Consider the following 14808-nt stretch of genomic DNA (forward strand, 5'->3'; position numbering starts at 1 on the left):
GATCTTCTACTGCAAGAGTCTTCTCCCTCCGAGCTGGTGGGAACAACCAGTTCGACATTCGCCTTCCAGGACGTCCCTTGGTCGAATCGCCAGTACCAAGCACCCGGCGGCCGGATAGCCAAGTATCAGTCCACTGGGACCGCAAATAAAAGGAACGCACCTTTTAACCGATCGAGCAACTCCGCGGCTGGCCTCATCCCTGGGCAGTGCAACGACTCCAAGTTTCCTCCTCGACGAGATCTTCTCCTTCCCTGGTAGAAACCACGAACTGCACCCGCTGCCAGGAACAACTGCCACTGCTGGAGCTTCCTCACTTTTAAAGGTACTGTGTTCCACCTGGCCTCCCTTTCCACGGATTGCTAAAGGTGACCCTTAAATCCTTGGCTTTCCAACTGGGTTGGCCCCCAGAACTTCTAACTTTACCTTTCGCATCAAACCAACCTCTTTTGAACATTTTTAGCAAAGACTTGAATGCATTTTTATACTGTGTGATCTTGGGCACATTTCGCCTTGCTCCATTTAAAGTGGCCCTGGCCTATGAACTTTGGCTCTATAGTAGACACTGCCTTCACTAGCTTGCTGTGGTCTTAGAAAAGAGTTGGGACGTGTTTTATTTTCATGACCTGTCTTTTTCTCTCCCTCTAACTTAATTATTGGAGTACCATCTGAGTTAAGCGCTCGCATCCGTTTTACAAATCGTGGTGTTTTGACCTAGACTTGTCTAATAATTATTAAGGGAGGTGTGTATACTTTTTCTGATTGTGTTTGAACTTGCTTTGATCTATAGTGCTTAGTGTATTTCCTAAAGTGTGGTTTAAATAAATAATTATATACTTTTGATACCAAGCTTTGGTCAGTGTTTGTTTGCTCCACAGTGTTTCTGGCCCTATTGTGTATCCTCTGTATACTGCCCTACACATCTTGAGAGAAGTCTGACTGCTGAGCCACAACTACCAGGTAAATCTGGGTGGTGCGGACTGCTACCAATTGGGTTTACTGCTTGCTCCTGTAGTCTTAATCTTTTTGCAGTGTTCCCCAAGGGAACTGCACAGGATTCTGCCTAACAGCGGCTCCGGAAAATGTAGGACCTGTGAAGAAGTCCCTATGCTATCCGCTGTGCCTCAGGTTAGAAATTCAACCAAGGTTCAAGGACTTTTGGAAACAAGGATCATCCAAATGTCATCAATATGGGGGCCTACCCAACCCCAACTCCCTACGAATAAATACCCCAACCAGTCTTTGATCCCTGTATTTCCGTTGGACTTATGAGAGGAGTGGGGGCTGCTTCAGGGGGATAACATCCTGGCAGTTTCTACACATCCAACAATTTCAGCAGGTATTTGATACTTGGTGGAATGAAACGTTTGCATAAACCAACTGCTAGGCCCAAGTACTCTGATTCTGTTAAAATGCAAGGCACTAATCTAAAGGGGTTCCAAAGTTTATCTGCGGGATCTCTAAGGCGTCAAGAGAGCACTATTGCCCCCAAACCGAAACCACTGCATTTGGTAAAAATCCAGAGCTTTTTAGAGCTGGAAGCTTCAATCTGTTTGAACAGATGTAATGTCCTGACCAACTTTTCTGAAATTCCGGCACTCTTTCTAATCTCTTCTAAAGACATTGGTAGAGTGGCTTTTCCGGACCGAAACCTTCAAGATACCAGCTTGATTCTTCTTGCCTCTCCATTAGTCAAGGAACTGATCCTTACCCAAACAGACTCTTTGCGGGAATTGGGTTTTAAGGTTAAATCTGCATCATCGTGGGAAACGTTGCCTCAAGGGCCTTCTTTTATACAACTACCAGCTAAACCATCGGTGGCCAATCTATGCAGCCCTGAAACCATGTTTAATCAAATAATTCCATCTAAACAGCAGGATAAGGACGTTGATTGGGTCACCATTATCTCCACCCTGTGGCAAAAACTTGTGCCCTAGGCTAACAACCCCATGGCCAGATTTAAGCTCCTTCTCGGACCTATGTCTCAAATCTTGGAACTCTAGAGGCAATCCGCACTTATGTACAAACCTGGAATGCCTACACTGTAGTGAGATGCCAATGTTATCTGTATTCAGGAGACCTAGATTGCCTCTACCCCATTCTTAGATGGTTAACACATTTTCAACCAGCCTGCTCTATATAATTTGGGAGGCAGACCATCAGGTGGTCTAATTGTCGTGGTTGATAACTGCTTTGGTCTATATCGAAGTGCTCTTTTGGGTCTCCCATATGGGGTTTTGGGTGTTGATCTTACTTTTAGTAGTGGACAATTGAAACTGCTAATTATTAACATCTATTGGCATAGAGGTGTGGGAGAAGTTGAGTTGTTTGTGTCCACTATCAAGCAGATTATCCTAGATTGGGTACTTGCTAATGACTCAGGACGGTTACCAGTCATTTGGTCGACAACCAAATGGTCGAATGACCATTTGGTCGACACCAAATGCTCGAAATCCAAATGGTCGAATATTTTTGTTTTGTTTTTTTTTTTACATTTTTTTTTGGGGGGAGGGGGTTCCACCTCCTACCCCCCCTTTTTTTATATACATTTTTTTTTTGACCAAACAAAACAAAAAAATTTTATAAATAAATATAAAAAAAAAAATTCGACCATTTTTTTTTCCGACCATTTGGTTTCGACCAAACGGTCATTCGATCTTTTTTTTTCGACCAAATGAGCGGACACCCTCAGGACATGTTCTATTAGTTGGAGATCTAAATTGTGATTGTATATTTGAGTACTCACCATGGGAAATTTGTGAGATGAATATTTCCAAATTGTGCTATATGAGGAAAAAACAGGATGGCTACACCTGGTATACTGGGTTCGGTAACATAGGTCTACAACCTCTGCTAGGCCATTCACAATCCTTACTTGAAAACCCCTTTTGGCATACCTGGCGGCGTAGTCATTCCTCCTCTATCTTGACTACATCTTTGTGGATGAATACTTACGTATAAGATGCTTGCAGTTTGAAATCCATATGAATACTTGGAGTGATCATGCCATACTAACGGCAATATTTCAAATTTGCCATCTTCAGGGGTTCTATCGATCCCAATTTATCGTTACTCCTAATTCATCTGGTACTGCGGTTCGGTGGTCATCTAAAAACATTGACACCTTGAACCTTAACCTGAGGGCTATGCTCAACCAGACTACTTATGACTGGAAAATGGTAACTTTCAACACTGCAACGGTTACATCCCTGGTACGAGCAGCGGTAGATGATTTGGGTAATCACTCCGCACGCCCAACTCCTAGTAGGCATACTACCCATTGCTATAATTCTGACCTGGCATTAGCAAAATCCATTAAGAATAAAAAATCTTAGGACTTTGACTAACAAACCATGACATGCCCCTACGCTTAGGTCTCATTAAGAAGGTCAAACAAGCCTATACAAATTATTGCAAAACAACTAAACATCAGTTATTTCAACAGGATTCTGAATTAATGCTCCAGGTTATTTTGAAGGCGAATGTGGGTGCCTTCTGGTCCATTGGTAATGGACAATATAGTAACCCAGCAATTACCCTATTAAATCCAATTGCGGAACAAGGTTGGTTGGATTTTTATTCCAATAGATTTGCTCCTAACCCATTGCAGGGAAACGATATCCCTATCAGCGGTGACACTTTAGGCCCTTTTTCTAAATGGGAACCCCTAATTGAGATGGATATGGTGCTAGACCTAATCTTAAAGTGTAAAAAATCTAGAGCCCCTGGTCCAAATGAGCTAACTAACAACACCTTCAAAGCTGATCCTAATCTCTGGGCCAATCTTCTGTGCATCGAGTTTCGAGGCATCCTTCAATCTGGGGTATGCCCAATCTCATGGTCCTCTGCACATGTGATCCCAATTTTCAAATGCGGCAGTAGGTCTGACCCAAAAAACTATCAGCCTATTGCGCTGATCGATGCAGATTGCAACATCTTCTCTGCCTTTCTCCTTTCACAATTGAGGGATTGGGAAAAAACCAGCCATCCCTTGAGTCCTTTTCAAACGGGCTTTCGCAAATTCCATTCCACAAATATTAATGGGATTGTGGTTAAGTGCATTCAGGAGGCTGGCTAGACTTCTGATAGGAGCCCTACTTTTATGGCCTCTGTGGATCTCTCAGCAGCCTTTGACTGCGTTGACCGCAACAGGCTATGGCGCAAACTTTCTGCCCGGGGCTTACCAAGGGGACTAATGAGCCTTCTGGAGGGGGTCTATAACAACTGGGGCGTAAGAATACGGCTAAATCAAAAGGGGGACATGTCAGCTGTGGTCCGCACATTTAGTGGGGTTAGACAGGGGTGTGTCTTAGCCCCATGGGAGTTTAATCAATATGTTTCTGACGCAACAGAGTACTTACTAAAGGAGGGTCTTTTAGCACCAAGACTTGGCTCTATGAAGTTTATCGGGTTGGCCTATGCGGACGATTTTTTATTATTTGACCTAACCAAGGTGGGGCTACAGCGCCTGCTAGAGGTATTTGCCAACTATGCTAAGCTAAATGGCTTGAACATTAACCCTGCTAAAACTAAAATCCTCGCCTTATCAAAAGGTCCTTGTAGGAAGAAAAGCAACTCCTGGAACCTGGGGGGTGTAAGAGTAACTTGTTCCACCTGCTTTACCTACCTTGGCTATTATGTCGGGGCTAGTAGAGGCTCGAAAGGGCAGATAAATCTACTCCTGAATAAAGCTAAGGTACTTGTTAGGCATATCCTTAAAATCAATCGCAAATATAGCTTATTCTCTATTAGATCTGCCCTTTTTTTCGAGGGTAAAATAGCCCCGAAATTGACATATGGTTTGGAGCTATGCACGGGGTTAACTATCTCCAAACTTGATGCGATTGAAGGTGACATCTGGAGACGGGTCTTACTTCTCCCCAACGCTGTCCCTCTGGCTGTGATTCGATTTGAGCTAGACTAGATCTCTTTAAAATCTCGAGTTTACTGGAGGATGCTTATGCTTTACACTAAACATAAGGTACCTACACCCAACACCTTATATGAACTTGTTGGGCATAATATCAATCAATCAATCTGGCTTCTTATCTAAATTCGCCACGTTTTGTGAATCTATTCTGTGTAACATCAGCTCAGATTTAGAACAGCTAGTAATTAATCCTACAAAAACTAAAAAGATGCCTGACCATAGACGCCTTCCATTCAAACAGCTCTATGCTTCACTTAGCACATGAAGACAAGAAAAGAGGTACTCTTTATCCAGTTCTCACAATCTTCCCCAATCGCGATCATCGACAAGCCCTACTCAGATTGCGCTGGAATATCCTTCCAACACTGGATACTAAACTGGGGTGGGAACAGATTCTGATGGCAGACAGCCTCTGCAGATTTTGCCATCTAGTTCCTGAAACGGCTAAACATCTCATCTTGTTCTGCACGCAACTTAAGGCCCTCAGAGATTCCTGTCGGAGTGCATTATAATCTCTATATTTGGGTCTATCAACTGAACTGGTTTGGCAACGCTGTCTGTGTATCCAAACTACGCGCAAGGGTTTGGCTTTGTCTAGCTTCATTCGTAACCTTCATTTGGACCATATGTTATTGACTGTTCTCTGTCGTGTATAAATATATGGGCTTCCTTTAGTTATTAATTACTAGCATCCCAAGGGATTTTACTGTTTATACTAATTGCTAACACATTAATTGTATATGAATGTTCTCTATGTATTGCTAATCCTTCCTCTTTTTTCTTGATCTACTGTTTTTTATTCTTTTCTTTCTCTTTGTAAAGGTTTAATAAAACCATACAAAATAATAAAAATTATTGTTTAGAAAAGACACAGGCATCATCTTGAACCATCTTTAAAACCAACATAGTGGGAACACCAGAGCAGGGTGTCCCTAAAAGGTCCCTGAGAGAGTGAGACAGCTAAAACATTGGTCTTTCTACCCTTGCAAAGGTCAAATGGCGATTTTAGTGAGTAGGGGTTACTGATCACCTTTTACCGGGCCGATGGAGAAGCCTGGGTTACGGATGAGAAGCCCAGGGGAGAGTGAGGGATCTGCTAGAACAACTGTTTATTCAAATGAATCTGCAGTCTTAAACCTCCACTTATGGTTCAGCAAATCTTACTAATAAAAACCTTTCAACTTTCTATCGGATTTGTGTGATTCTTGAGGCCATCTGTGACAGTATGCAAGTTAGTATTTACGAACAACAGTATAACCAAATAGACATAGTAAAATAATTCCATCCACTTCTGTAGAGACATCTCTTTTTGCTATTTCTATTAGAAATGCACACAATGGGAGCTTTTAAAAGTATGCAGTAGAAATGCGAGGCATGCATAAATACGCTAAGCCTGCACAGGTTCACTGATCAGTACAAGCCTTGCATGGTGCAGATGAATAACCACAGGTGAAATTAGTCTACAATGGGCACAGTTTGGGTGCTGATAGATGGTTAGTGGAGGGGGCAACTCAAAGCCGTGGCCATGGGTGTGCATATAGCTAAAGGATGGTATAGAGTGTTTATATCGAAACTTTTACATAGAATGAACATATATCGAATATAGTAAATGCATTTAGGGTTGGGTAAAGGGTTACATTTTTTGGGGAAAGGGTCGGGATGGGTTTTTAGGGGTGGGAAACGGGGGATTGGGGCAGGCCCCCCGCCCCCCAAGAAAAGTACAATCACTATAACATTTTTCAATATAAAATATTTGATATATGTGCATTCTTTATAAATTACTTCGGTATAAAGACATGTAACCCTAAAGGACTCCTGCAGGCAACTTTAATGAGGCAAAATTTGTAAGTCATTGACAAGATCAAGTGGGGACAATATATACAAATGTATAGAACCATCTCTAGTTTGATGAGCTAGTCTACCATTATTTCATAATGATTCTGGTTTGGGTGAGCTTACAAATAACAATGAGCCGTGAAATAAAGAAATGAAACAATATTTTCAATAGAAAAAGTGTATTCCTTTTATTTTGAGTTTACATGAGGAGGCACACGGAGGACCGTTCAGAATGAGGTGGGATTGACCCCATGACCTACTGCACTCCATTGCATTATGCTGTTATCAATCTGAAACAGAATCAGGCCTGGATTTGAAAAAGGCAATTTCTGCCGAAACACGTGTCATCCACAAAGGCTTTAAACTCAAAATAAAAGGAATACACTTTTTCTATTGAAAATATCGTTTCATTTCTTTATTTCACGGCACATTGTTATTTGTAAGCTCACCCAAACCAGAATCAGTCTTAACAAATGGAGTGGAGGGGCTCGAAGTCTCCGTAGCAGCTTACTTAAATGCGACGAAGGATCTAAATATTCATGAAAATCTAAAATCAAGACCTCTAATACTTTTCAATCCAACCTGTATTAGGTCGCAAGGTACCCTTTGTAAGGTGTCATCCAAAAAAGTCCCTCAATAGTTATGCATTACTTCATAATGCCTTTCTCTATGGTAGAAACCAATGGATGGTCAAAGCGGAAAGGTGGTTACAGTATTTCAACATTTAACAGAACATATCTTATCAAGTGGGGATGTTGACTTCACAACATCAAAGAAATTCATGTTTCGAAAACAGTGAGAACAGAGAGAAAATTGGTTTCAGAACGGAGAGAAGAGCTAGTGCTCTTGACAAAGTTATTAGGGCTCGAGATAATTGAAAAACAATCAGGGAATCTTTCTGCATGTTTGGAGAAAAAGAAGCCTGGCTGGAAATGCAAATATTTTCTACAGTCTCTACTCCCACGTTGCTTCGAAGTTTGAAGTAAAGCAAATCAAGCAACAAGAATTAATTCATCTGGGAGATTAGATTAGAACAGAAAAAAAGAAAAATCATCTTTGAAAATTACAGTGATATCCTCTGTGAAAATTAATTTAACAGAACAAACCATTTTTTCAGTTTTGCTAAGGTTAATGTCCTTCTTGCTTCTCCGACGAGCTTTGGAATCTTCAATATCAATCAATCGAATAAGTGGCATTGTTCCTCCTCCCAAAAGCAGTATGGTGAACAGCACAATGATTATTGTGGTTGTCCCAATAAGCTGTCTCTTTTCTATTGGCTCCAACCCCAAATGGAGACTCAACGCATATGGAATAGCACCGCGTAAACCTGGTAAGAAAAACACCATTATTAATAATGCAGGACTTTTCACCAAAAAGACACTTAACACCCAACTGATCTTATTTAATCATCATCAAGTCTACTTTAATTGAAGAGGTTTATTTTCAAGATTAATGAACAAAGATAATTAGCTGCACCCTTCGAGTACTAATTTGCTCTTTTTAGTTTGGACCATCCTGTAACAAGATCTAAAATAAATTTCGGGTGTTGAAATAAGCGGGATCTGTTAGACAGGGAAGAGACTGATAATTTGTACCAGCTATTCTTTGGCATACAATACACACATCCTCAGTTCACAGTTTTGGGAAATAAAGTGCACAGGGAAGGGCCACGAGAAAGGCCGGAGCCTGTCTATGTAGGAGCACAGACCATCCCTCCTGCCCCTGCCCCAAGGAGCCCCCACTCCTTCCCAAGATGGACACTGCCATCCGCGAACACCCGCATTCAGAAGCAGCTCGACCCGGGGGCCTGCTCCTCCAAGCACCGAATTAGTCGGCCTTCCGTGAAGCCCCTGCAGCATCACTGCGCCGGCCGGCACAGCCATCGGTGCACTAGGAAGGCTGAAAGGAAAGGCATAAGCTTGTCTATGCCTGGAAGGCCTGACGCCCGCCTGCAAACTCCAGTTCCTGCACCAAACCCCACCACCATCAGACATTGCATCTGCAAGGTAAGCATTCGCTGACTCGAAATCTGCATCACTCATTCCGCCTAGGCCGTGCTTCCGTCATTTCTCTTCCCTCACCCTCATATTCCTGCACCCTCTCATCTTTGCACATCACCTGCTGTTAGGGAGAATTCTCTGATAAGGCTAATTTCCCAAACCTAGTGAGTCCTCCAGCAGCTTTGCTGGATTTTTTGTTTTTTTTTTTTTCTCCTGCTAAGAGTGAGACTCTTTTACTCCCACTCTTAGACATGATTTGAGGTATATCCTTGACTTGTTATGTGCTTATGGGCTATGAGGTTTCTTTTTTACTCCATAGGGTATCATCTGTTTTTCTGTATGTGTGGTACACAGCACCCTCAGTGCAGTACCACAGGGGTGTCCGAGTGACCCCCCAAACATAGACTCCATACTCTGGGACTGACTACTGTTTCCCAGGGCATGTAAAGTCACCATTGACTTTACTAGTCCAAAATTGTGAACAGAACCAGTACAAACCATCATTTTGTGGAAGTACTGTTAAGGGGTAATTCGATTGCCCCTGGGTCTGTTTTCGAGGGGGCACTGTCCAGTCCCCCCTCATCGAGTTTCTGGCTGGTGGCAGTGGTTACCACACGAAATATTCCTCCGGAATATTCTCTACGCCATTTTACCATTGATTTTAAACGCACCACTTTTTGGTGCAATGTTAAAGATACCACTGGTTTATTTATTTAATATTAAATGCCCAGTTGGGTCTTTTTGCCAGAACTCGATTCTAAAATGGCGTTTGTGTCCGTCTCTGTAACTCTGACCAAGGTCGAGCCCTTTGTTCCACTATTTTGGTGGGCTTCTCCACAGAAGCCCTCCAAGTGGTGCCACTCTGTCTGGGTTCCACAGGAAGGGTGGAGGGGGGAATTGGCACCTTGGACTGCGTTGCCTTTGCAACCCAAGTCGCACTCTACTCTGATTGGCCCAGTGGTGAGCCGCCCGGCTCACCACTTAGCATGTGTGATTGACAGCTAGGCTGATGAATGGGGGTTTTTCTGCATAAAAGCAGGGCCTTTGGGACTGGAACTTCAGAAGTCGCCACAGGACCTAACAATCCAAAGAGGGACGAAGCTGAGCCATCTGCAATGACGACACCAGCGGTGAAGCCCTGCTGCAGCTATCTCACCACTTTCCCGACGACAAGAGAAGATCTTCTGCTGGACAAGTCTTCTTCCTCTGAGCTGGTGGGACCAACCAGTTCACCCTGTTCGCCTTCCAAAGACGGCCCTTGCTCGAATCGCCCGTGCCAAGCACATCGGCGGCCAGATAGCCAAGCTCACCACTTTTGACCGCGAATAAAAGGATCACACCTTTTACTCGGGAACTCTGCGGCTGGTTTCATCCCTGTATAGTGCAACAACTCCAAGTTTCCTCCTCGACGAGATCCTCTCTTCCCCTGGTCGGAACAACAAACTGCAACCACTGCCAGGAACAACTGCCCCGGCTGGAGCTTCCTTTCTCTTTAAGGTACTGTGTCCTGCCTGGCCTCCCTTTCTACAGATTGGTAAAGGTGACCCTTAAATCCTTGGCTTCTATACTGGGTTGGCTCCAGACCTCTAACTATATCTTTTGAATCACCCCAACCTCTTTTGAACACTCTGCAAAGACTTTGAGTGCACTTTAAACAGTGTGATCCTGGGCACATTTCGCTTTGCTCCATTTAAAGTGGGCCTGGCCTATGAACTTTGGCTCTACAGTATAACCTGCCTTTCTCCCCTTGCTCTGAACTCTTAAAAGTGTTGGGAACTGTTTTATTCTTATGCTCTGCCTTTTTCTCTCCCTTTAACTACACTATTGGAGTGCCATCTAGGTTAAGCGCTCACTGCTGTCTTAACAAATAGTTGTGCTTTAACCCTGACTTGTCTGATAGTTATCAAGGGAGGTGTATATACTTACCTGACTGTGTTTTAGATTACTTTTCATTGAATGTGTTAGTGTATTACCTAAAGTGTGTTTTAAATAAATAACTATATACTTTTTATACAAAGCTCTGGTCAGTGTTTGTTTGCTCTACTGTATTTTGGCCCTATTGTGTATACTCTGCATACTGCCCTACTCTTCTTGAGAGAAGTCTCACTGCTCAGCCACAGCTACCAGGTAAATCTGGGTGGTGCAGACTGCTACCAATTGGGTTTACTGCTGCTCCTGTAGTCTTAATCTTTTTGCAGTGTTCCCCAAGGGAACTGCACAGGATTCTGCCTAACACCTGCCACAAGAGAGCAACACCCCCGCTGCCGACAAAGTACATGCTACACACACACACACACACACACACACACACACACACCCCATCCACACGCTTTACACCGCTGCCCCTCTCCCTCCACTCCTGCCTCACCTACTTCTCAGAAGTGACCTCCCCACTCCCAAAGGTGGCAGGGTTGCCATAATTTACAAAGTCAGTCAACAAGTTTATTCGGATTAAATATAAATCCATCAAACACAAAGCAACACAACATACAAAAGCAAATACATAATTTACAAAGATTCCTTACCTCTCTGTAGCATACCCACCACCCCCAACCAACTGCAAAACACTTTCACTAAAACTAGCACTGACACCAACCATCACCATGCATGTCATCTACCGACCACCTGGCCCCACCACCTCCTTCAAGAAGGACCTCACCCAACTAATTCTTACCAACTGTTTTATTAGTTTTAGTAAATTAAATGACAGTCTACATCTACAATGTTGTATCTTAATCACTTTTGGCATAAATCTGTCCAACATAGCACCCTCATATGGTCTCTGGCGTTTTGTCAGAGTAAGTCTGCTTCTCCAGCCCTGCCACAAGAATGACCTGCATAGTGAGTCTAATCGTGTAAAAAAGCGCTTGGGAATGCTGTGTGGGACGTTAGTGAAGTGATGTAGCAGTCTCGGCAGTGCCACCATCTTCAACACTGCGGCCCTGCCCATAAGTGACAGGGGCAATGTGCCCCAGAAATCCATTGAGCTTGCTAGCCCTTCCATTGACCATTGTGTGTTATTTGTGAGTTCCATCCGTGGGTCATGATATATAGCTACCCCCAGGTACTTAAACAAGTCTAAATTCCATCCTATGTCCAAGACGGATAGTGTCTCAGCCCTCCTCCCCCTTAGCCCTGCCAGTGGGAACAGGCACGACTTCTGGCGGTTCATAGTAATGCCACAGAGTTCAGCTAAGCTAAACTGTCCAGGATTTCGAGTATATATTGCAAGTTGGTTTCTGGCTGCTGCATGTCGTCTGCATGCATGGATAGCAGGTGCCACACTGCGTGTAGTTGTATGCCTGCTTCTTCATATTCCTTATGAAGGTATACCGCTATGGGTTCAGAAGCCATGATAAAAAGCAATGGAGAAGATCGGCCACCAGGGGGCGCACGGATGAGCCTGCTCTTCGTGTGAGCTCCGCGCCCGAGGTCCGAAAAGTGGTCCTGAGCCCCCACTTTGCGACCCCCCCCGGAGCTGCCAATCGGACACGGGACGTATGAGTGTGGCCCCCCCAGCAAGGAAAACATTTGAACAAAATCGGAGGTTCCTTCGGATCGAAACCGAAGAAAACGTGGCTGGTCTGCGTAGTGCCCGGCAGCAAAGAAGAAAACGAAACTACTGGAGCACGCGGGACCCCAGGGAGGCGTAACTGCTTGCCTGACGATCCACCCATGAGAGGAACTGGAGTTGGAGACCAGCATCAGTCCCTGCCTACAGACCCATTTCCCTGGGGGAACTTCGTCGGAGGTCCTGTGGCCCCAGACACACTAGCCTTTCTTGATTCGCATCCGCCTTTGCGCGGAGGACTGTGCCGGCGAAGACTGTGAATAGGCCCGCCTCTGCGGACAAGGTAGGCTTCCCCCCTCCCACCCACAGACCTGCGCTTTGTGCGCACACACCCGGCACCGCAGTCCTCCCCCCGGCGGCCCAGAGCCCGGTGCCGGCGGTACCTCAAAGAGGAAGTGTGCTGGGGGACTGCTATCAACCCCCACCGAGGGGGCCCCCCAAAGCGCCCGTGCAGCAACAGAAACACTACAAGGAGCCGAACTCTACTCTGACAGATATAGGAAGTGGAGGGGGGGGAACAAGTGGGCAAACACCCAGAAAAGGACGGAACAAAGCCTTATGGGCGCACTGAGTACCTCAAGTTTAAAACAGAGAGGGCCCCCACCGCACACTATCGCGCCAGGGCCACATCTACGAAAAGCTATGTGCTGGGGCTACAAGCGACGAGGTCCCCCCTTTTTGAACCTTCTGGAAATCCACACCTGCTCTGACCCGGTATACGGCGGAACCGGCCACAGTCCACATAGTTGTATTTGCTGAACCCCCCCCACATAATCAAACGCTGCGATAGCCCAGAACCACATTAAGGAGCCTCTACAACCTCCACAGAGCACGTCGACCCCGCTGGAGCAAGAACACCCAGTACTGAACGCACCAACTTGAGAGACCACCGGGTCTGAGGGTAGGGCCCCCACCACAGGGATGTGTACCTCTTCAAGTACCCCAGTGCATAACAGGACTGACATATAGGGGGTACCTCGCAACTCCTCCCCCCTCCCACACTGAGGACCTCGCAGGCTGCACAGAGCACACAAGATTGGGAGAAAGTAGCCGGGCTGTGCCCTGAGAGTGAAAAGAGCAACCCGAGCACAGTAACGGAGAGGGGGAGAAGGGTCTGTGCACATACAGTATAACCTGAGAGTGGACCCTTCACAGCCTACATATCACAAATTTGAATCTGAATCGGTGGGGAAGGTCCCTGAATATATGCAGGCAAAAGAGAAGCTCGCCACATACGCTTACACTCCACCCACTCGTGAAATCGTCTCCCTGAAAATGACAACTGGAGCACCAGCACACGGTGAGACAGCGGTTACGAAGGATGACGTGGCAGCCCTGTTAACGGAAATAAAAAATATGGGAGCTAATATAGGTGGCAAAATCGACAAAATCACCCAACGTATAGAAAGGATTGAGGACAGGCTAGAGGGAGTAGAAAACAACCAAGCCTCGATAGACAATCTGGAAACGCAGCTGGGACACAGAATTACAGAACTTGAGCAGCGAGAAGAGGAATACAGGTTAAAAATTGATGATTTGGAAAATCGAGAACGGTGAAATAACCTGCGTTTCTTTGGAATCTCAGAGCATGAAGGGGAGACTGAGGAGGGCTTAAAAACAACGATTCACGACATCATTAAGATTCTCGCGGCTGACGATGCGATTGATGAACCAAGGACAGAGCGGATCCACAGGGCAGGAGGCCCACCGGGAGGACCGAGATCGGTCCTCGCCCGCTTCCACAGGTATCAGGACAAGGCCAAAATTCTTGAGAAGGCAAGGCGTGGAGGGGTGATCTCCCTTAACGCAGCTCAAATAACCGTATATCAAGACTTATCTGCTGTGACACTAGCCCTGAGAAGGATGTGTGGCACCCTGACGAAATGGTTGAAGGAACGAGACACTAGGTACAGATGGGGTTACCCCTTCTCCTGTTCTTTCGAGCACAACGGCACGAGGATCAGACTGCAATCAGAAAGAGCAATAAAGGCATGCATATCTGATCTTGTGGGGGCAAATGAACGAGGGAACGACGAAGATGCAGCACGAGGTGAAGGAAGAGAATGGAAACTTCGAGGCCCTAAGCGACAGAGAGTTAAGGGATCAAGAAAATACTGCAGAGGTAATATTTCCCCGGAGGGGGACAAGTGACCCGGACAGGCAATAACTAACTTTATTTAATGCCACTGCTCAAAATCAGGGCTTTCTACGGGTCAGGTACTAAAACACCTATGTTCAATAGTTGTAAGTTGAGGTTTAAGTGGGGGGGACGGTTTGGGGGCTCAGACTCATGCGGTAGTTAATTTTAGCAAAAGGACCATGAGGTAACGGTCCCTGCTGGGGGTTCATTGCTGGTGCAGTGTAACTAACTGGACCCGCTCGGACGCCGCCATATGAGGGGAGGGGGGAAAAATGGGGAAGGGGGGAGAGGTCACAAGACATGGGAGAAGGAAAGACCGAAACATTTTTTTCAA

General features: G+C 45.3%; 1 protein-coding gene across 1 annotated transcript in view; it reads right to left on the minus strand.

The window, feature by feature from the left end:
• Nucleotides 1-14808, minus strand: part of SLC9A8 (solute carrier family 9 member A8) — a 1353696-nt gene that overhangs the window by 295369 nt on the left and 1043519 nt on the right. The window contains exon 15 of the mRNA XM_069651262.1: nucleotides 7870-8090. Within this exon, the coding sequence (XP_069507363.1) occupies nucleotides 7870-8090 (221 nt within the window). The remainder of the gene's footprint in view (nucleotides 1-7869; nucleotides 8091-14808) is intronic.

The sequence above is a fragment of the Ambystoma mexicanum genome, chromosome 3p (assembly GCF_040938575.1).
Source record: "Ambystoma mexicanum isolate Mex_15411 chromosome 3p, UKY_AmexF1_1, whole genome shotgun sequence".
NCBI lineage: Eukaryota > Metazoa > Chordata > Amphibia > Caudata > Ambystomatidae > Ambystoma > Ambystoma mexicanum.